At 39.7% G+C, this 21,037-nt stretch overlaps 1 protein-coding gene across 8 annotated transcripts in view; it reads right to left on the bottom strand.

The window, feature by feature from the left end:
• The window catches only part of RANBP17 (RAN binding protein 17), a 314,986-nt gene that overhangs the window by 11,642 nt on the left and 282,307 nt on the right, over positions 1–21,037 (bottom strand). For 7 of the 8 annotated variants that reach the window (XM_049708089.1, XM_033432062.2, XM_004271993.4 and 4 more), the window contains one exon: positions 16,985–17,151. The exons of the other annotated variant lie outside the window; for it this stretch is intronic. In XM_049708089.1, coding sequence (XP_049564046.1) covers positions 16,985–17,151 — 167 coding nt within the window. The remainder of the gene's footprint in view (positions 1–16,984; positions 17,152–21,037) is intronic. 8 annotated transcript variants of the gene reach the window in all.

Below are 21,037 nucleotides of genomic sequence, written 5' to 3' on the forward strand. Positions count from 1 at the left end.
AAAAAAGGCAAAAAACTTCTTACCAATAAAGGTACTGCAGGACTCGTTAACTCAGCTGGCTTTGGCCATATATTAGCGTTGCACGGTTCCACATCTAAACTAAGAGCACCCTCCTCTTCCACCCACTCCTTACAAAAAGTTAAGGGAGAAGAAGTTTTCCTCCAAGTGATAAATTGCCTAGAATATTTAAAAACCCTTCCATCCACTGTAAAATCTAAGGAAATACACAACCTAGTGTTGCTGCTGTTTCAATTTTCTCCATTACCAACATTACCCCTAGTTCTCAAAACATTCATTTTAATCATAGTTTATTGGGGAAAGAATTACCTGCCAGTCTCATAGCTTATAATAAAGAAGATAAAGTTGGAATGAAACTTCAGAATTAATTAATTGAGAGTACTGCATGTGATGTGTCTATTCTGAATGTTACAGTGCACATCACAATGAAAACAGTTTTATTTTCCATGGTTGAAATAAATTACAATAAATAATTCATTTCAATGGCAGAGATGTACTGGAAAGCAGTAGCAACAAAATTGACTGCACTACACTGTGAGCCTCATTCTTGAATCTTCATTATCCACTTGAAACTTTTTACGAGTAGTAACTCATATTTCAAGTGGCTGCAGATCTCATAAAGCGGCTCGCTGCATTAAAAGAAAACCAGAAAACCTGGGGTACTGGGAGGCTGAAGGATTTGGCACTCAGCACTATTTGGGAAACTCTTTCTCACTCTTCTCTGGCCAACATCAAACGGAACAGTATTCGATTTGATGTAAAAATTAAGCATCCCTTGTCAAAAACATTATCTAAGTTTCCTCTAGGTAGGAATGTTGGGAAAACTTGTATGTAAAGGAATGGCTTTCAACGCCAAAGCCATTTTCCTCTCATTTTTTTCAAGTGACACTGTTATTTCTAGTTCATGGTATACTGCCCAAATGACTGCCATACAATCAGGTTCTAGAACCTCAAATGTCCTACACTAGCCTCTGGGGGCCCCAAATTAGAAAATGTGTGTAAGCTCAAGAGAGACTAACAAAGGCATATGCGCTACGTTTTCTGTCTAAAAAAAATCAGCCTATCCACACAGGATAGCTAATATTTAATGTGAATCTTAAAAGACACATATAGCATCACTGGGAAAGGACACATTAGGAAGAGACAATAAAATGAGAAAAGGCACAGGGGACAGGGCTTGGCATATATGAGGAATAATCAGCCTCTGTATAGGAGGCTTTTAAGAGAGACCTTCTTTTGAGTGGAAAGGAGTAGAGCTGAGGTGAGGAGAAGACTGGGCTGAGTCCAAGCTATAAAAGGTCTTTCATGTCAGGCTGAATGCAGAAATGAGTTCGGGCCAGTACACAAAGGGTAGCCTTCAAAGGACTTCTGAATAATGATGAGATTGGTGATTTAGAACAAAACTTATGGGAAACTGCAGAATGGCAATGACGGGTAGGTACTGGAGGCAAGGCAACATGTTTAGGTACTACTGCACGAGTCCAGAGGAGAAATGACGAGGGCCTCCGCAAGTCTGTGGTAGCAGAGACAGAGAGAAATGGTCAGAATCCTTGACTGCGTATCCCATTTTCTTCCCAGTTAAAGAAATCTTTCGAAGAACAACAACCTGATACTGAAGCTACAGGTAAATTCAGAGCTTTAAGAACATGGCCTCAACTTCAAGACTGTCAATGAGAGAAGGGGCTGGATGCTAGGCGGCCCCAGCAGCGCTGCACGTGGTGGAGGGCGGCTGCCGTCTAGCAGGCCCACAGTCCCAGTGAGCTCGGGGGATAAGGAGCAGTGAAATGAACCCCACCCAGTGTACATATACATGCATGACAGGGACGACTACAAGCACATGTTTATATTAAATATTCAGTGATAAAGTAAACTCTAACTGAGGCCATTCAAAATCAAGGAAGGGAGCGGGAAACAGCATGCTACTTTATTGAACAGTCATCACAACATTTTGCAATGAATATCATATTTCACAACAGAACAACATAAGGCATAATGGCATGGGGGCATCTCATGCGGTCCTCAGAGCAGAGTGCAATGAATATTGTATTTCATAATAAACATATTATCCTTACAGTAGGAGGTTCAAAGTTTCATTGCCTATCATCTGTCACTATATTCTCCCTGACTTCCCGAAGGGATTTGGTTAGATGGACCTAAAAATCTTCATAACCAACAGAGGAGGATTATTTTACTTATCATGTTCGGATGATTTTGTGTGAGGAGAAAAAAATATTTTTTGGAAAATTCACTCGGCCCTCAGAAGCACTTTCCATTAAAGAGCAGTCTCGAGTTTAACCACAGAGGATGGCATGCTGCCTTTCAGATTTGAGCATTTTTATTTATAGCTGTCTAAATGGCATAGAGAGTGCTGGCCAAGCGGCTGGGGAGATGATTCAAAGACGTTACTGAGATTTGGAAGCTCTTTCACCCTAATATTTACATAGGGAGCCTAAGGAATGATAGTGACTGAAAGTGCTGGGAATAGAACCTCGTTCCTTGACTTATTCAGACTTTACTGCCACCTACTTTGTGCCAGGCTCTGTGTTAGACCCTGAGGACATACCAATGAAGGAGGCACAGTCCCAGCCCTCCAAGAACTCAAGTAGGGGAGGCAGTACACTGTTTACATGACAACACACTCTAGCAAGCGCCATGAACAGAAGCCTGCACAGGAGGCTCTGAGAGACCACAGGAGGCTGACTAACTCTGTCTAGGGGCGGGGGGCAGGCAGGGAAGGCTTCACAGGTGACACCCGGATCTGTTGTAGAGAACAAGCAAAGTCTGACAGGGAGTAAGGCAGGAAAAGGAGCAAGCAGGTGCCAAGGTTTGGAGAAGTGTCTGGGGAATGACGAGCAGCTCTGTGGGACCTGAGGGGGTGCGCGGGGAGTGGTGGTGGCGGAGGAGGCTGATTAGGTAGGCAGAGGCCCCGTCCTGTGAAGGGCCTACTACTGCGTGCTAGAGAATGTGGGCTTTATCTTGGAGGAAATGGGGTACCATTTTAGGTGGATGACTTCTTTTGGGCAGTGGCGTGGGAGGGCGAACGATTGGTATAACCATTCTCCACAGGGTCTGACCCTTTAGGAGGCTGAGCCGTCTGAGTTCTCCCAAGAAGATGCAGCCTTTTTCCTGTTTCTAGGATTCGGAGGCCGCAGACACAGGTTACTTGCTTGGCTCCTGTGCCTCAGTCAGGACATATCTCGGGCCCTGTCCTGCTGGCTCTGTTGCCAGTACCCTGAGAAATGGCACTGCCATTACTTCCCTTGGCCCACAGCGTGTAACTTAATAGTGTCCTCTGTCAGGAATGGTTCTCTTTGTCAGGAAGCTTTTTATTGATGCTCAACCTTCATTTTCCCTTTCTTAATATTATCCCATTACGCCAATACTCCACTGTGCCATGCTAAGTAATTCCCTTTCCTCCTTGGCGTTTACATCTTCCAAGTATTTATAGACTTATCAAACGCCCCATTTAGTTGTCACTTAGGCAGGCTATACATATTTAGCTTCTTTAATCTGGCCCCATAAGCCAGCCCTTCCATTCTCCTAAATCACTTGAGTTACTTTTCTCCAGGTTTCTGTCAGTTTGTTTCCAGCCTCTCAGTAATGCAAGGGGCTCAGGAGAAAGATGGGGTTGGGGAGGGAGGGCTTGCTCCTTCTGTGGGATAAGAAGAGGCCATCGTGTGCTGAGGGTGGAACTTCTCCCTTAAAGTACAGATTCCAAAACAGGCCAGGCCGCTAGAGAAGCTCTAAAGCCCTCTTGTCATCTACTTGTTTCACCTGCACACATTTCAAGTCAATAATATTCTATTATCAACTCTTACGTGCTAGGTGCACACACGCAACACATCCGTGATGAGTACCTACTATGTGTCAGGTACTGTGCTAGGGACTTCTCCTTCCTTCTTTTCTCCCTCTCTCTTCATCTCTTAGACTTATTCTTTGCTCAAAGAATTACTGAACTCCTACTATGTGTCAGGCACTGTGGTACAGAACTGAATAAAATGTGGTCCCTGTGGCCTGAAAGAGCCCATGCAGCCTAAGTATTTACTAATCTCTTATTGTGCACCCATCAAGTTGTTTCCTTCCAATCTTAAGGGTCTCAGAGAAATCATCCCTAAATGCACTTAATTCTAATTGACGCTTTTAGTTCCCTGAGTGCAACTTCTTTGTCTCATCTAAAACGAGACGCCACATTAAGTATGGGGATTAACACAGAGCTCTTGCTTAGTGTTTTCTTTCTGGTGGGTCTCTTTGGGGCCTAAGAGATTTCTCCTCAGGCCTTGAGCTTCCCATCGCTCCTTCTTAGCATTCTATGTTCACGTGACCTCAACTAAGCATGCACTTGAATGTTTTTCTTTTCCATGATACCAATGTTCCAAGTTATGGGGTAACCGGCTGAGGGAGTGATGGAATGGGAGACATCTAGGTCTTGGTTAGTCTTGGGGAGTCTGGGCATGAGACCACAGGAGGGAGCAGTTCAGCCACCTGATCCCAGGGGCCAGTTCAAGTAATGGAAAGAACTCCCCCTGTTGAAGGGCTGCTAACCTCAAAGAGGTGAGGTAAGTATTCCAAGGACACAGGAAGTAGCATAACTGGTATGTCAAAACCAGGTATGTTGACTGTAAAATCTGTCAGCTCTGATTGTTGTAAGTAGAAAGTCCTCCACAAATAGAGAATTTGCAATTAAACAACTATGAAAGGAGGATAGAATTTCATCAGTCTGAAAGCACTTACGTCTGTATTTTCCTAAGCATGACAAGGGATACAGAATTAGCACGCAAGAGTTCTTCTGGGTTGCAAAGCATACAAAGCAGCCTTAACTCATGAAAGGTCAGAGGATGAGGGAACATTTACCTTGTTCCTCAAGTAGTGATTAGACTGCAACCAAATAAGAAGTCTTCCTTAACACACTATATGAGCTCACAGCTGCACGAATGGCTACTGCTAGTTAAAATTTCCAAGGGTCAAGACAAATGAGTATGAAGGTGGAAGTCACATCTCCAGACCTTAATATACTTTGGGAAAATTTCACATAATTTACCCTTCAAGTACTACGTGAAAAATCAGTAATAACTGCGAAATGAATAAATCATGCCATCATTAAACCAACCCTCACTTTATCCTGTGCCATTCTTTCAAGAAACTCAAAGAGCTTCTTATACCATCCACAGTGCCACTAAGAGAAATGAAGGCAGGGGAACCCTGTCATTTATCTTGCTGTCTCCCTTGAATAGGGATGAACGGAGAAGAAGAAATGCCAGGAAGGAAGGGCAGGGTAAGGCCCTGGGGAGCCTTGGTATGGTAAACTCTAGAGACAAGAAAACTGTAAAATCTAGGGACAAGAAAGCCTTCGTTATATTCTAGGCACTGCTACTTAGTGGTTCTGCGTCTCTGGGCAAGTTATTTCACCCCTCTGAACCTCTGTGCACTTTACCCATACAGGTACTGTGGGATTAAATGCGTTGATGTACCCATACGCTCAAGTTAAAAAAATATTCACATTGGCCCTGTCTACCCATCAGGGTTGTTGTGAGAGTCAGAAGAGACAGAAGGTATGAAGACGTTATACAAATGGAAAGAGTTATGGCGTTTATTTTCATTCTTGCCATTGCAAGGTAATGCCTGGAGTATGCAGGAAGAATAAGTGAGAAAAAGTCAGTTTGGGCCCAAGAATAAAATCACACCATGCCCCATCCAGTCCAGTGAGCGAGTGTGATATTAAGAATGCTTGTCACAGAAGGAACTCTAAGAAAGGCAGAACACATGGATGGGACCAGGTAGACATAAGTAATCCGGCTGAAGTCATGGCAAAATCAAATCATCTTGTGAAATGAAGTCTTGGGCCTGGGATTTCCTGGACAGGATACTTTTCTCACATTTATAATTATGAACAGCAGGGATATGGACAAGGACAGGGACATCGAAAAGTGGTAGCTGCATATTGTTTTTCAAAGTGAAGGCTACTTTTACACATTGATTGAATACCTTCTCTGGGCTAGGTGAGTCTATACTCATTGGCTCACTGTGTCCTCACAGCTTCCCTGAGTCAAGAATCCTTTGGCTAGGAGGACGGCAACTATCGCAGGAAAACTTAGGCCTAAAAGCGGTGGCTTCAGGATCCCTACACTAGGCAGCACGGTCAGGCCTCTCAAGGGCTTAGAGCCAGCGGCAAGGACGCTGGTGGGATCCTTCTCAGTCTCCCTCTGTGGGCCTGCCTGGTCTCTCGAGATCCTTTTAGCACGTCTGCTGCTCTTTTCTCTCGCTGCAGACTGGCTACTTCTCTGAGCGGACGGCAGGGAGTGGCTGCCCCATGGCTCTTGATTTTTCAAGTCTTCAATTCAGATGAGGCTGACCGGTATCTTTTAAATGCTCGTTTCTAAATCTAGGGAAGAAAAGCCAGCTTAGGTCAAGTGTTTACCTCTTGTCCAATCAGTTCTCAAAGAAAGGGGCCCCTGGCTCAGCCAAGGATTTATGAATGAATGAATGGCATGTGTCTCCCCTTGCTTAGCCTCCATCTAGCCCATTTAAAAGTTGTACTGTACTTTGGTGAAGAGCATGGGTTCTGCTACTTACTAGCTGTATGGTATTGGGTGAGTTACTATCTTACTAGAGCTGCAATTACAGTATTTTGATCATAAAATGGAGATAAAAATATCTGCCCCACAGAGTAGTGAGACTTAAACAGAAATATATATATATGTACACACACACACACACACACACACACACACACACACACTGGAATATATGTCTGTGTACATATATATAAAGCACTTAGCACACAAGCCTAGCATATAATAATTATTTCTACTTCTTTTTCATCATTATCATTCATCATAAAAATTCTGCTTGAACCTGAGATCGCCCTTTTATAGTGACTTCTTAGGTCCTAGCAACCCTACAGTAAATAAGCCTTCTGTTACAGGATGGAGGAAAAGTCTAGATCTTTAAGAAGGAGGTGTAAAGGTTCTTCCACTTTGGAGTGTAAGGATGTGGAAATACTCCTAACCCAATCTTTTCTGGTCAAGGTAGTCTGCTCCTTTGTGACACCCATGCAAGTTTAGGATCCTTCTGGTGAGCCCTGGGCTGGCTTGGATGTGACACAGGGAGGTGATCTCAGGTGTCATCTTCACATGTCACAGAAACACTGCTCAGAGTAGAAAGACTGAACTTGTGTTAAAACTTGGGAGTGCAAATGAAATCCCAAACGCCTTCCACTTGTGAAATATGGATAAATGCTACTACCTGTGCTGTGTTAGCATGAAAAAGGCAGATGTCATCTGCTATGCTTTTTCTGAGAATTCTTAAAAGAACAAAAACAAAAAATCATTGAGAGTCAGCAGAAAAGAGTCATCCTTTTAGAAGGCAGATTGTTAAACACGTTCCCAGAGTTGGTGTCAGTATTTTATCTATGGATTAGAAATTTTCCTTGCAGAGGCTTTAAAAAAGAACGCATGAAAGTGAACTCTTTTTACCCTTAATTTATAATGATAAATTAAGCTAACTGCGCCAATCACTATTAATGAAGAGGCTAAAAACCATCTTGTTTGCCACTTGCCATACCGGGTGAGAGACTGTTATAAAGCACGCCTAATTATCATTGGGCTAAACCTGTGTAAAACCGTGCGTTTTCTTCCTTATGAAGTGCTCTTTATCTGCCCTACATGAGTGCGAAGGAAAAGGTACGGCTGTTGTTTTTTACTACTCCTTTGCTATTCTGAGAACATTTGCTGCAGAGTGATAGCAAAACTGACTGTCCTAAACTGTAGATAAAAGAACAATGACGGATTGCAGTCACTTTAATTCATAAAGAAAACACTTGGAGCCCCTGGGAATGCCAAATCAAGCCACTGGCACCCAATGACTCTATGTTAAGTTGCAAACTACATCATACTTTTTAGTCTAAACACAAAGGCTAATGGACATCTAACTTATTTATTTCAAATTCTTCTTTATGAAGCCGGCTCTTTTGTTTTTAGCTCCTTGGAAAACATTATAATTCCCCTATTCTATAAACACACAAATATAATTGTAAAATGACATCATTCTGTTTTCATTTAATTACCCCTGAAATGCTTTCTATTTAATATTCATTACTCAAAAGCTAATTTAAAAGAGAAAGAGATGCGACTTATTCAAAAAGATGTACTGTCATTCATAGCAATAGTTATCTAATATACAGAAGTTAATAAAGCAGATTAATCTACAAGTCCCTTTAAGCCATTCTTGAGTTTTGAACAACTGCCTCTTTGCCCTTTCACCTTCACGCTGTGCACCAGCAGCAGGTGCCAGCTGTACAGAAATTATGGCTGTGCATTTGAACGCAAAATCTTTTCTTATTTTGCTTCTGACCAGCAGCTGACCCTGTAGGAGTGATTGTTTCTGCTGCCGGCCTAAAGGCTACATAAACCAGTAGCAGATAAACAAAAGGCTACATATACCAGCTGCCTCGCCTAAGGGTACCATCCTAGGCTGACACCTCCACTCCTTCTCCAGCGTCCCAAATTGCTCCTTGTTTGTTTCCATACATGCGTTTCGTCCTTGTTATTTTGTGCGAGGGGTGGGTATAGGAGAAAACCCCCAAAACGACAACAACAACAAAATCCATCCCTTCCCTCGAACTTGACTTTTGAGTATTCCATGTCAAACTGTGCCATTATGATGTTAATCCAGGCCTGGTTTAGCAACTTTAATAAGAGGCTAAACCCTCTTATAATTAGATAATAAAATTTTATTATGTATTTTAATATTAAAAGTCTTAAAATCAAACTCTTCAAATCATATACTGGTACAGAACTAAGGTACTTAAATATCACAGCCCCAGAAAATGGGAGCCTGAAAAAGCAAACTGTGGCTAATTTTTCATTCTCAGAAATGTAAACATGGAATTCCTATGTGGTAGCAGTGAAAGCTCCAACACTCTTAATTATGTGCAGGGAAGAATGAATCTATTCAAGTATGAAGCACACTGTACCATTTCCAGCAACAGCATGAGATGGTTTTGACAGTTATTTCTTGGATACAAATTACACAAGTATAAAAACAATCCCCATAATGATTAAATGCAGTTATGTACATAGGAGAATACCAGTGCAAATGGTAACATATTTAAATGGTTTTCCTTCATTAAAAAAATTATATATGATATTAAACCATCAATCACTGCTGAGGCACAGGAGTTTAAATGTATTGTCACCGGTTGAAATAAATGACTTGGAGACCGAAATCTGGCTCACTCAATATGGTGTCTTTGCTGTTGCTTAGTCACCTAACTCTCTGCTGGTTTGGGCTACATCTGGTGGATTCCATCCCTTTCAATTAATAAGGCAAGTTACGCTATCAATGGATTACATCTTTAAACTGTGCTTAGAGGTAGAAAAACACATGTCCCAGTGGAAAAAACAAACAAACAAACAGACAAAAAAAAAAAAAAAACCCACCACAAACCTTCTCTGTTCTGTTAACCATTTGAAACAGTATTTGAAGTACTTATTTCTTTCTTCATCCATGTTTAGAATAAAATTTTCTTATGGAATTTCAGCAGGGTTATTATATAGTATATGACGATATAATCTTATCTTGGCATTATCATTTATTTTATCATGTATTAGTCTATGACCATGTTAGATTTGATACCTAAAGTCACTGCCTGTAGACTGCACTTTTAAAAATTAATTTTTTTGGTTTGTTTTGCAGACATTCATTGACCATCACAAGGTTTCAGGCTCTGCTAGGTGCTGGGACAAGTATCAAGATGGAGGTGATCTTTGGGGAAAAAAAGGTACTGTGTAAAGATAGGTGATAGGGTTATAACATTAATTTGATGATTTATAAATCAAGAATAGGTTTCTTTTTAAAAGGGTTTTGTTTTAAAATACCATTTTTTGTTACAGCTGAAACAGTCATTCAACAAATATCTCTATAACAAAAATGAAATCAAAATGGCAAAGATATGGAATACAACAAAGGATTTGGACAAGAATCATCCTTCTAAAGATGGATAAATGATTTTATTATATCACAGATAAAAGCCATTTTAATTAAAAATTAGTGTTTTTCCATTTTTAAAATTATATATTTTAACTTTCTAAGCTGATCTTTAGGGGTGGTGGTCACACACTGATCGTTCTTAAGAGTTTTTACTCCCTTTTGGACTTTTGTTACCTGGCTATTAACTAGATACTTTTGTGCAGCCCTGGTCCTCTTAGATACTCTGATTTGATCCTTAGTAATTAGATCTCACACACACACACACACACACACACACACACGACCAAAGTGAGCTTTATTTCTGCCTCAAACAAACCTTATTATTTTGAAAATTAAAAAAAAAATGTTTGGGAGATGTTAACTGAGTTTCATTGCCTGTTTACTGCACCCCTTCTGTATGCAAAGACACAACCCAAATGTGATAAAATGCCCTCTTTAAGTTTCATTAAAGACCTAAGTATAGAGTCATATGTAAAAGCAAAATATTGGCATCTTCTTAAAACAGCAAATTAAAAAAGTGTGCTTTAAGAATTACCAAGACATCAGAGACAAATAAAAATATCACTGTTGCAAGGCCACATGGGATGGCTACGAGAAATGCAAGGGATCATGCATTAAGAGATCTGAGTTCTGAAATTCTCTAAGAGTACAGAATACAGAGGTGGGAAACTGATAACCAGACATAGAGTGCTGACCTGCAGAGTATTTTTATTTTAATTTTTCAATCAGTCGCCAACATTTACAAAACTGTATTTCTGGCTTCTCTCCGTGGGGAAATCCCAATATATCTGGCAACACTGGGTCTTACCACCTTACAGGGCAACAATTAGCTGGAGCCCTTTGGAGGCTGCCCCCTTTAGATAGGGATGTATACTGAACACAGTTTGTCGTTCCTGTCTACCTCAGTCAAGCTTCCTACTTGGCTCTATAGGCACCTTAGTCTGTGGTACCTTACAGAATGAAAAGGAGAAGGAGAGGGATGCTCAAAGGAGTCAGTTTCAGACTTGCCCATGTGAGAGGCCCTTAAGAAGGACCTTCAGTAGAGCTAATGGTACTCAGTAGTAGAAGCCTCTTAAAAAACAGAAGCTGTTTACAGTCAGAAAGAGGTGAAAAATGACATTCAACACTGATGAATCAGTGGTGAGAGTCAGGACAAAGCCTAGAGACGTGCAGGGTATGGGGGATGGATGCAAAGCACTTGTTGCTTCCCCAACTTCATTTCACAGCTTCTATATTGACTCTATCCTAGAAAAGTCAGGTTAGAGTAAACCTCAAGAGCTACCTCAGAGGAATTGAAGGATAGTCACAAAGGAACATCATGAGACAGTTACACTATTAGACTCTGACCTTCTCAAGGATACATGTCCTGCTAAATTTTATACCTTCAATGTCTGGCTACACAATTAATGATTGGGTATGGGTGTAGAATAAGAGAGAGGAAGCTCTGTTAGCTCTGTCAGTGATGGTGGGAGCCACAGGGCTTTTCTATACCAGCTGGCAAAGCAACCTCCCTCTCCCTTGCCCATTGCCTCTTTGGGTCACTGCCCATCTGTTTCATTCCGGCTGCAGCACAAAGTTGGGGTATAGGATGACTGCTCTAAATCATTCTACCTTAAGGATGGCCCCAGTGGGACTTACTGGAAGCTCAACTTGCCTCATTGTAAGTGCTCAAAACATACATACTACTTCAAATTAGCAGCCGCCAACAAATTATAGCTTTGTGGTTAAGCATGTGAACGCTGGAGCTAAACACATCAAGGTAAAATTTTAGTCTTTCCGCTTATGGACTACATGATCTTATTGACCACTAGTAACTTGGGAAAGTTACTTAATCTTTTTTTTTTTTTTTTTTTTTTTTTTTTTTTTGGGCGGTACGCGGGCCTCTCACTGTTGTGGCCTCTCCCATTGCGGAGCACAGGCTCCGGACGCGCAGGCTCAGCGGCCATGGCTCACGGGCCCAGCCGCTCCGCGGCATGTGGGGTCTTCCCGGACCCGGGCACGAACCTGTGTCCCCTGCATCGGCAGGTGGACTCTCAACCACTGCGCCACCAGGGAAGCCCCTACTTAATCTTTTTATGCCTTGGTTTCTATATCTGTAAAATGGTGCTCATAATACTACAGCTTCACAGAGATACTGTGGTGATTAAATCAGATTAAATGCATATGAAAAAGCTTAAGCTACTGTCTGCAATATTTTGCCAGTATTATTTTTTTCCTAGAAATAAATACAAAGTACATACATATGTTGCTGTGAAGAAGACCAAGACTGCAGCAGCATGTGCAAAAAACAATTCTATTATTCTTAGTTTTTACTTGCCATGTCTAACGACCTATCCCCGGCTTCCCTTTAAATCCATGTTATCCTCTGATCCAGTTGTGAATGTTCCTTCAGCATGTGTTTTTGACATCAATCGACTGCCATACTTTTGATAATAGCTGCAAATTAACCAGACTGAGCTAGTGGGTCATGAGCATACTTTCTATTTAGGGTTCACTAGAAATGTCTATAATAACATTAGAAAGTCTGGTTAATTTTTTTAAGAGCATAAGAGACATGAATATATTTCATCTGCTAAAGTGTTTCCCACTGTGAGAGTCTTGCTGAGGTTCTATACGCCAAAATCTCAACATCAGTTAAATATGTGACTGCACTTTCTCCTACGTAGTACTATAGGATGGTATCTTAAGTAAGAAAGATGTCTTGTATAGTATGTCAAAATGTTGAGCAATATCCTTTCAATCTAAACACAGAAATGAAAAAAGAGCAGATGATTTCCCTTTTGCTGTAATTCACTTTGGGATGCATGTCACGAAGAGCACTGTACAAAAGCAATTTTCATTGATTGACTGACTGATTGAGGAAAAGGGTGAATGTTCTTTCCAGCTTACGTCCCTACTGAAGTATGATTCTTATAACTCCTGACAGCTCTTTACAATTTGTAGTTAAATGTCAGGTTAGCACAAAGTGGGAGGGAGGGGGAGAGAGAGCGAGGGAGAAAGAATTATAATTAGAACTTTTTCTGGTTTTTAGTACAGCTCACTTGAGCCAAATAGTTAAATAGAAGAGGTTAAGATAAATTAAAACCTAAATGTTCTAATTCCTCCATTCAGTGTATTTAAATTTTAGAGAACATAATTGCTAAAAATACCTTGTTAATAAGTTAATTGCATAATCTAATCAGTAACACTGACCATCACATAATTCTTGTTCTACTTCTATGGAAGTTGCTACTCTTTCGAGAGCAGGTAGTTTTAATAGAAGTTATGATTTAGAGAAGCATTCAGCCTCAGTGTCCTATTATTATAATCTGAAAGAGAATGAGTCTCATCTTTGAAATGCCCTTCTACTCTTATAAAACATGCTCTTTCATGTACCTAATTTGGGTAGATCCTTCTTTCATTCTGTGATATAACTAAATGTATGCTGACCTTTGAGTTATAGATACAAACACTTAACATGACCAGGGATAAAACTGAAAACGTTTCACGTAGAAATTTTATCTTCCAAATTACTGTAGCAGATCCATGCCTAATCACTGTTACTACTGGCCTGTTCTTAAAACTTTAGTTTATCTCTCTAATGACATAAAAACATGGGAACTTTTTTTTTTTTTTTGCTTAATATACGTAAACTGGGTTTTCCTCAGTTAAGTTAAAGCAATGCTGGTTAGACAATAATTCTTACTTAAAATAGATTTACTTAATTATAACAGATCTTCAAATGGATTAAAGGTAATGCTTTGCAAATTTAGGTTTGTTTGCAAAATATGGAAGATGGCTTATTTGGAGAATGTTTTTAAAAACACTGAAGATCTAAAGCCACATAGCAGGTCATAATAAACACATTTTCAGGTGAGAGGCACTTAAAATGTCTTATAGGAAAGGTCTATAAGAATGTCAGAAGACCCTTTATGTGGGTTCATGCTTCATTTGCTGTGGAAGCTTGAGGAGATAACTTTTGCAATTTAGAATTGACACTCTTCATGCAACTATGCTTCCAGGTTGGTGGTGCAGGGGGAGAACAGTTCAAACTAGTAAATAATTGCAGTATCATTGCATCAGTTTAGTTTAAAGAGCTGACAAACCCTCTCTAAACTCCAAGCACAATTAGTCATTAGGGTCTAGTTTTTCAGCACTGTTAAGCAATTTGTAACCCATTCCTTTTAATAGGGTTAGGCATTACTTAACTGACACAGATGCCTTGAAAACTGAAACCTTGAGTTATGAAGCAGCAACCTTGTTCATTATCTTCTCTGATAGGCAAATCATCTATAAAAACAGCATTTGATGGGCAACCAATGAATAATCAATGGCTCACTTTTCATCTGAGTGTGAAAATGAGAATAATCTAATATAAACTCCCTCTGGAAAGAGGCTGAAATCTTGGATTCTGCTGCTCTTCAGGGTTGATTTATAAGGTCTTGGAAAGCTGATGCAAACAGATGATCAATGGGACCCATCCTTGCTCATAATAACCCCCAACTGGCCCACTCCCTCTTTTCCAAGTCTATCCCTTCAGGCTATTAGCTGTGTCCAGCTAATTCTTCCCACTACTCCTGCCTGCTGCTTTTACCCTGGCCATCCGTTCAGTCCAGCCGACTCAGAAGTAATTTTATACGCGGCAGAGAGCGGGTGGAATTGATTTTTCACTCAGTGCTCAGTTCCCATCTGAATAATTATCAATTTTACTGCCTCATAAAGGGAAGAGTCAAAATTTCAAATCAATTCAAAAGAGCTTTTGAGACGACAGAAACTGTGCATAAGAATAGAGGTCAAAGTTGTCAGTGACCTAAGGAGATGATGTCAGATACTACTATACCCAATCATTGACATCAGAGGCACTCAAGATGATATAAGCTAGTGCTAATGCAAATCATATTTATGCTGACTACCAGAGACCGGTCATTAATATTTAAAATGCTATCTGAAAGCCTACATTCCAAATAAATAGAATGTATTCCACTGTTAATAAAGATATATCACTACTTAGTCATATGCTATAAAGTAAAGGATTACCAAGTACTATTAACACATAGAAATTACTTAAACCAACAAACACATGGTAATTCTGAGTAAAGACAAACTTGAATGTCTTCTGCACAATCACATTATTTGTTCTGCACAGTCGGATGGTATTTGTCTAGGACCATAGCCTATTGATTTTTGCTAAAATTTTCTACCCACCTAAAAGTTCCTGCCGAAGTTTATGGGACAATATTGTGATCATGGTTGAGCACTGGCAGGTGGCAGACCTGTCACTTGCCACGGTGGGGTGAGCGCTGGGTCTGATTGCTGGCCAATCCATGGTTATTTATTTTCTCCACTGTCTACATGCTCTAATTCTGTGGTTCTCAGCCTTCTTGTTGCAAAACACCTGAGGGCTACGCCACACTCCCAGCAGTACCAGTGGCTACTGCAGAAGGATGGGTGAGGAGCAGTGCATCCAAATCTTGATAGAATGTGTTATTCTGAAAAGGCATTCCAGGTGAATCTGAGATTATCCAGCAACTAGTCTCCTGAGAATCAATGGTGTAAGTAAGTGGTAAGGACTTGGGCTTTTGAGCCAAACAGACCTCGGTTCACATTCCACTTTCCAGTTTCTCTCTCTGTGCTTCAATTTATTCATTTGAAAAATGGGGATGGTTATATCCACATTGCAGTGTTGTTGTGGGGTCTAAATGAGGAGATGTCTCTGCAAGTCCTCTCCTCCTGTCATCACTATGTTAATCCAATTATCACATAATTAGTTAGTTACTTGTCTCTCCTTCCCACCTGGCAGGACACACTTATTTAAGGAGAGAAATTATGTCTCATGGGTCTTAGTGGCTCTCGCACCTTGTACATAGGAAGTCCTCAATAAATGTGAGTTACCTTCCTCCTGTTTAATCACCAACATGTTGTAACAATTCCAGGGTCATACCAAATAGTTACAGGCCCAGAACCCTTTGCTTATTTACACAAAATCTTAATCACACACCTCCCTGCCAGGAAAATAACTGGTTAACTGAAACATCACCACAAATAAAGTTTACATAATGTCATTTAAATATCAGCAAAAAAATGACAGCTAGGAAGAAAACCTCTTCCATGGCTGTCTTATTCATTTTCATCATTTATTTACTCAGACTGACACTTTTTTGCTGATTGCAGGTGACTTATTTGCTGGCTAATGACCAGGTTAAAGTGTTTATATTTGCAAACCACAGACTATTATGGAGATAGATAATATGGCAAAAGAAGACAACTGGAAGCAGTACAAAGATATCACTTTCCAAATGTAGTAGAACTGGAATATATCATAGTGATGCTATCTCCACAGTAAAATGGTATTATTCTCTTTGAAACATTTCTGGCATATATTATTTAATTTTATGCATGCTGTTACTGTGATTTGCAGAAGTTTTTAAAAAATATTAAACTTGGACCTAATTCATATTAGCTAGTCAGAAAACATTTGAAAATAAACAAATCGCAGCTTTATTACTTATTATTTAAATGTTCGTGGGAATATGACCTATGTGAACCTTGATTTCTCATCTTAAAATGGGGAAAATGATATGATGAAGGGAAAGTTCCCAGCAAGCTGCCTGGCACAGACTAGGAGCCCAGAAAATGGTAGTTTCTCAACATACCAGAGTATTCACAAGGCAAACCTAAGACGACGTTATTAGAGGCTCTGGGAAAGAAATCAGAGGTTGACTGTTTCTAGTTCCAGCTTTGACTTTTATTTCTCTTGTCTCTGGAAGAGCTATCCTCTTTTTGGATTCTAGCTTCACTGAGGTGAGATGAATGACTTAGAGATTTCTGGAGGGTGGGTAATCCTGAGGCCAGTGTACTATCCTCCCTACAGGGAAAATACTCCTAGAGAAGACCCAGTAAAGAGTCTTGGCAAGACCAGTTGCTCTAAGGGATATTCAGAGACCAGATTGGCTTTTGGGAAACTCTTCTCTCTTAAGCTAGATAAGCAACCACCAGTTACCTGCTGCAGGACCTCTGGATTTTGCTGCATAAAATGTAATAGTCTCTGACCAGCCTGGGCAGCCTCTCTGCATCGAAGTGGCTTCCTGCCCTCTTTTGCTATGTGCTTGAAGAGGTAGGTGACGATGTTGTCTAAACTGGTACAGCAGCTGGAGGAGACAACTGTATCTGTGTGAACAACAAATGAGAATTCATTTGTATTACTAAAGTGTTTGTTTCATCTCACTATAAGGCCTAAATTTAAAAAAACCCAACTTTCTGGTTTCAAAGCACTTTAATCAAACTGTAAACTCCTTGAGGGCAGGGATTTTTGCCTTGCTTTTATCTCTTTAAACCCAATGTCTACTACAGGACCTGGAATAGAGACATGTTAGTAAGTAAATGATTCCTGGATTGCACTGGACAGAATTTTCCATATGTGACCTTAATGACCCTCTGTTCAATTGAAGTGACTTTATTAAATATCTACTTGGTGCAAACTGCTCTGCTTCAGGGGAAACAGGGTGTAAACTTGCTGCAAAGTACTTTGTTTCAGGGGAAACACTCACCCTGGTGTCAAAGAGCTCATGATTTGGTACGTAAGTCACTAGCACACTGCTGCGCAAAAATGAGTGACACACTGCTGTGAGAAATTTGAGGGTGATATTGTATTTGGATGAGGATTAAGGACAGTTTGGTGAAGGAGGTAGCACCTGAGATGGGCTTGGAAAACTAATTCCAGTTAAACATAAGGAAGGACATTTTTCACATTTTGCACAATGTACATAGTAGGGTGAAAAGGTATGGATTTTGAAGCCAGACAGCTCTGGTTTCAAATTCCATCTTTTCCAGTTATTTGCTGTGTTGTTACTGCGAAGGAGCCAATTAACCTTTCTCATCATTTATAAAATATGCTGCAGAGTTGAATGAGGAGAAAAATAACTAGAAATTCTCACAGTAAAAATAACTGACCTAGAGGGCATTATGCTAAGTGAAGTAAGTCAGACAGAGAAAGCCAAACACCGTATGATGTCACTTATACGTGGAATCTAAAACGAAAAACAAATGAACAAACGTAACAAGAGAGAAACAGTCATAGATACAGAGAACAAACAGGTGGTTGCCAGAGGAGAGGTGTTGGGGGCGGGGGCGAAGATGAGAGAAATAGGTGAGGGAGATGAAGAGGTACAAACTTCCAGTTACAAAATAAATGAGTCATGGGGACAAACTGTACAGTGTGGGGAATATAGCCAATAATAATATCTTAGTATGGTGACAGATGGTAACTAGACTTACCACAGTATTTTATCATTATCTAACGTATAGAAATATTGAATGACTATGTTGGGCACCAGGGACTAACTTAGTGTTGTAGGTCAATTATACTTTAAAAACAAACAAACAAACAAACGAACAAACTCACAGAAGAAGAGGTCATATTTGTGGTTATCAGAGGCAGGGGTTAGCAGGAGGGGGAACTGGATGAAGGTGGTCAAAAGGTATAAAGCTCTCATTATAAGATAAATAAGTACTAGGAGTGTAATGTACAACATGATTATTATACTAACACTGCTGTATATTATGTATGAAAGTTAAGAGAGTAAATTCTAAGAATACTCATCACAAGGAAAATATTTTTTTTCTTTTTCTTTTATTTTGTACCTATATGCGGTGATGGATGTTCACTAAACTTTACTACGGTAATCATTTCGGGATGTACGTAAGCCAAATCATTATGTTGTACACCTTAAATTTGTATAGTGTCGATTGTGTCTCAATAAAACTGGAAGGAAAAAAATATGGTAGTTACTACTAATTTTCCCTCATAGTGAAAAAAGGGGAGCAGGACCTTTCGGTGTGAGTAAAAGAATGTGTAGGGGAATCATAAGAGAGAAGGCTGACAAAATAGTTGGGATCTTGAGGGCATCCAGTAGTAGGTCGAGACATTTACATGTAATTTGAGAGGCAACAGAGGTGTTATTGAAGGTTTTTTTTTTAGCAAGTAAGTGACATGATTCCTTTGTACACTAAATATCATTTCATATACCTCTAATAACCACTTCTGTATACAGTAGGTACTGTTGTTTGCATTTTTCAAATGAGAAAAATGAAGCTCAGAGATAATTAGTTTATCCAAAGTTCATGGTTTTGATTCAGAGCATGACAGTGCCCAGATTTTTTGGCTAATGGTAACATACGGACACAATTCTGGGGAGTTTATGATTAATAACAGAAACAACCAGACAAACAAAAACGTGATGGGCACTCAAAAACCGGCAAATTTAGTAGATTCAGAAAAGAAGTAGATTGGGAAAGTAGGGCTGGGAAGCAGATTATAAACTTCCTAGGGGAATAGTTACTTTCTTATTCATTTTACTCATCTCTAAGGTTCTGAGACATGTGTGTGCTTGTCATAGATTAGAGGTGAAATATTAGTTGATTTAATTAAAGAATGGGTAGGCAAAGCTAATCGGAGAAAGTTTTTTTTAAAAAGTCTTGAGTTTTGTTTAGTAATAATACTAGAATTGATATAACACTACAATTTAAAAACTCTCACATACGTTGTTTTAGAGAGGAATGACATAGTAAATAGAGGTAGGTTTGGGGACAGGTTTTGAAATATAGAAGTATGCATTTAAAATAGATGATAATGGTAGCTGACACAGGGGTTGAATGAAGGTCTAAAAGATGGGCATGGACAATAGTTTTGGGAAACTGTGGAGCTATAGGCTTTTGAGAAAGGAGCTTTTATTTCCTTCTAAAGCTATGGCAGTTGATTGATTGACTGATTGATTATCTCTCCCCACTAACTGGGTTGCTTTGCAGAAAAGGAAGCTTTGGTTTTATAACCCTGGGAGGTAGTATATAATGTAGTAGAAAACATCTAGGCCTAAGAATCAGGCACAGACTTGTTGAACCTGTTTGCTTTTCTCTTTTCCTTCACATTTCTACCTCTGAAGTCCCAATCATGAAAGTAAATGGATTAAGTAACTTAACATGTACAAAGGAAGCAAGCGGGAAATAGATATGGTTCCCCTCACCAGTGAAGAGCAATATGCTATCAATCATACAAAAATTATAAAGACTTCACATAGATTTGGTGACCACATGCCATGAAGGTTGCATTAAAAGGTTCCAATCTACTGAGTCAGCTATGAAAAAGCCAGGTAAACACTTTAGACATGAAGGTTGGAGCATATATCCTTGCAGTAAAAGCAAGAAGAAGAGCTTTCATTATGGCTGATTTATTGTTGGGGGCTTTGAAAAGGATAAATGTTATTTCAGGGTAGACAGAAAAGTGTGGAATCATAAGGATCATGGGCCATTTGATCAAAAACAGAATGAATAGTGATGAGGACTATGTATTATTTTTAGTTTTCTCTATTTGCTGCTCAAGCTATTGTGTGAGATTCAAACAATGAAGCTCTCCTGAAATAAAAGAATGAGCAGAAGTCATGAATTTTCCTATTTTCCTAGCTCTTGGTGTTTATCATCCATGATTTAGACAATTTTGGACAGATTTTTTAAGCCCAACAGGCACTTTGTCCTCTCTAGCAACTTACTGTTTGGCACTGCAACAACCAAATGCCCCTTTTCTTCTGCAACTAGTCTCCATGGGAAGCATATGCATCATTAATAGCCCTCTTGTTCACTAAGACCCATCGTAGAAAGCTGTTCTGTAAAGTTAACTGTATAGGAAAGAGTTGCTTAACTGAGAGTCAGAAGAATGATAATGGGGTTGAAATTACATTTGGCTTTGACTCAAAATTTCTCACCATAGCAGAGGGGAGGATGAAGGTCTTGGAAAAATATAGTGTGAAAGGCAATTTCAGAAACAAAAGGCCTATTTGGATGGTGCGACAGTTTAGGGTTGAATCTGTATCTTCTAGATGTTTGACTATAGGAAGATTCAACTCCCACCTCTGTAAAATGTGTTTAATACCACCTACTTTGTTTTGAGAAATTAAAGATTAAAGACAAAAAGTGTGTAAAGATTGTTAACATAGCGCCCAACACTTGTAGGTTTCCCCCTTTTCACTTCCCATTTGTTTTTCTGGCTATTTCAATTCCTGAA

This window comes from Orcinus orca, chromosome 3, assembly GCF_937001465.1.
Source record: "Orcinus orca chromosome 3, mOrcOrc1.1, whole genome shotgun sequence".
Taxonomy (NCBI): Eukaryota; Metazoa; Chordata; class Mammalia; order Artiodactyla; family Delphinidae; genus Orcinus; species Orcinus orca.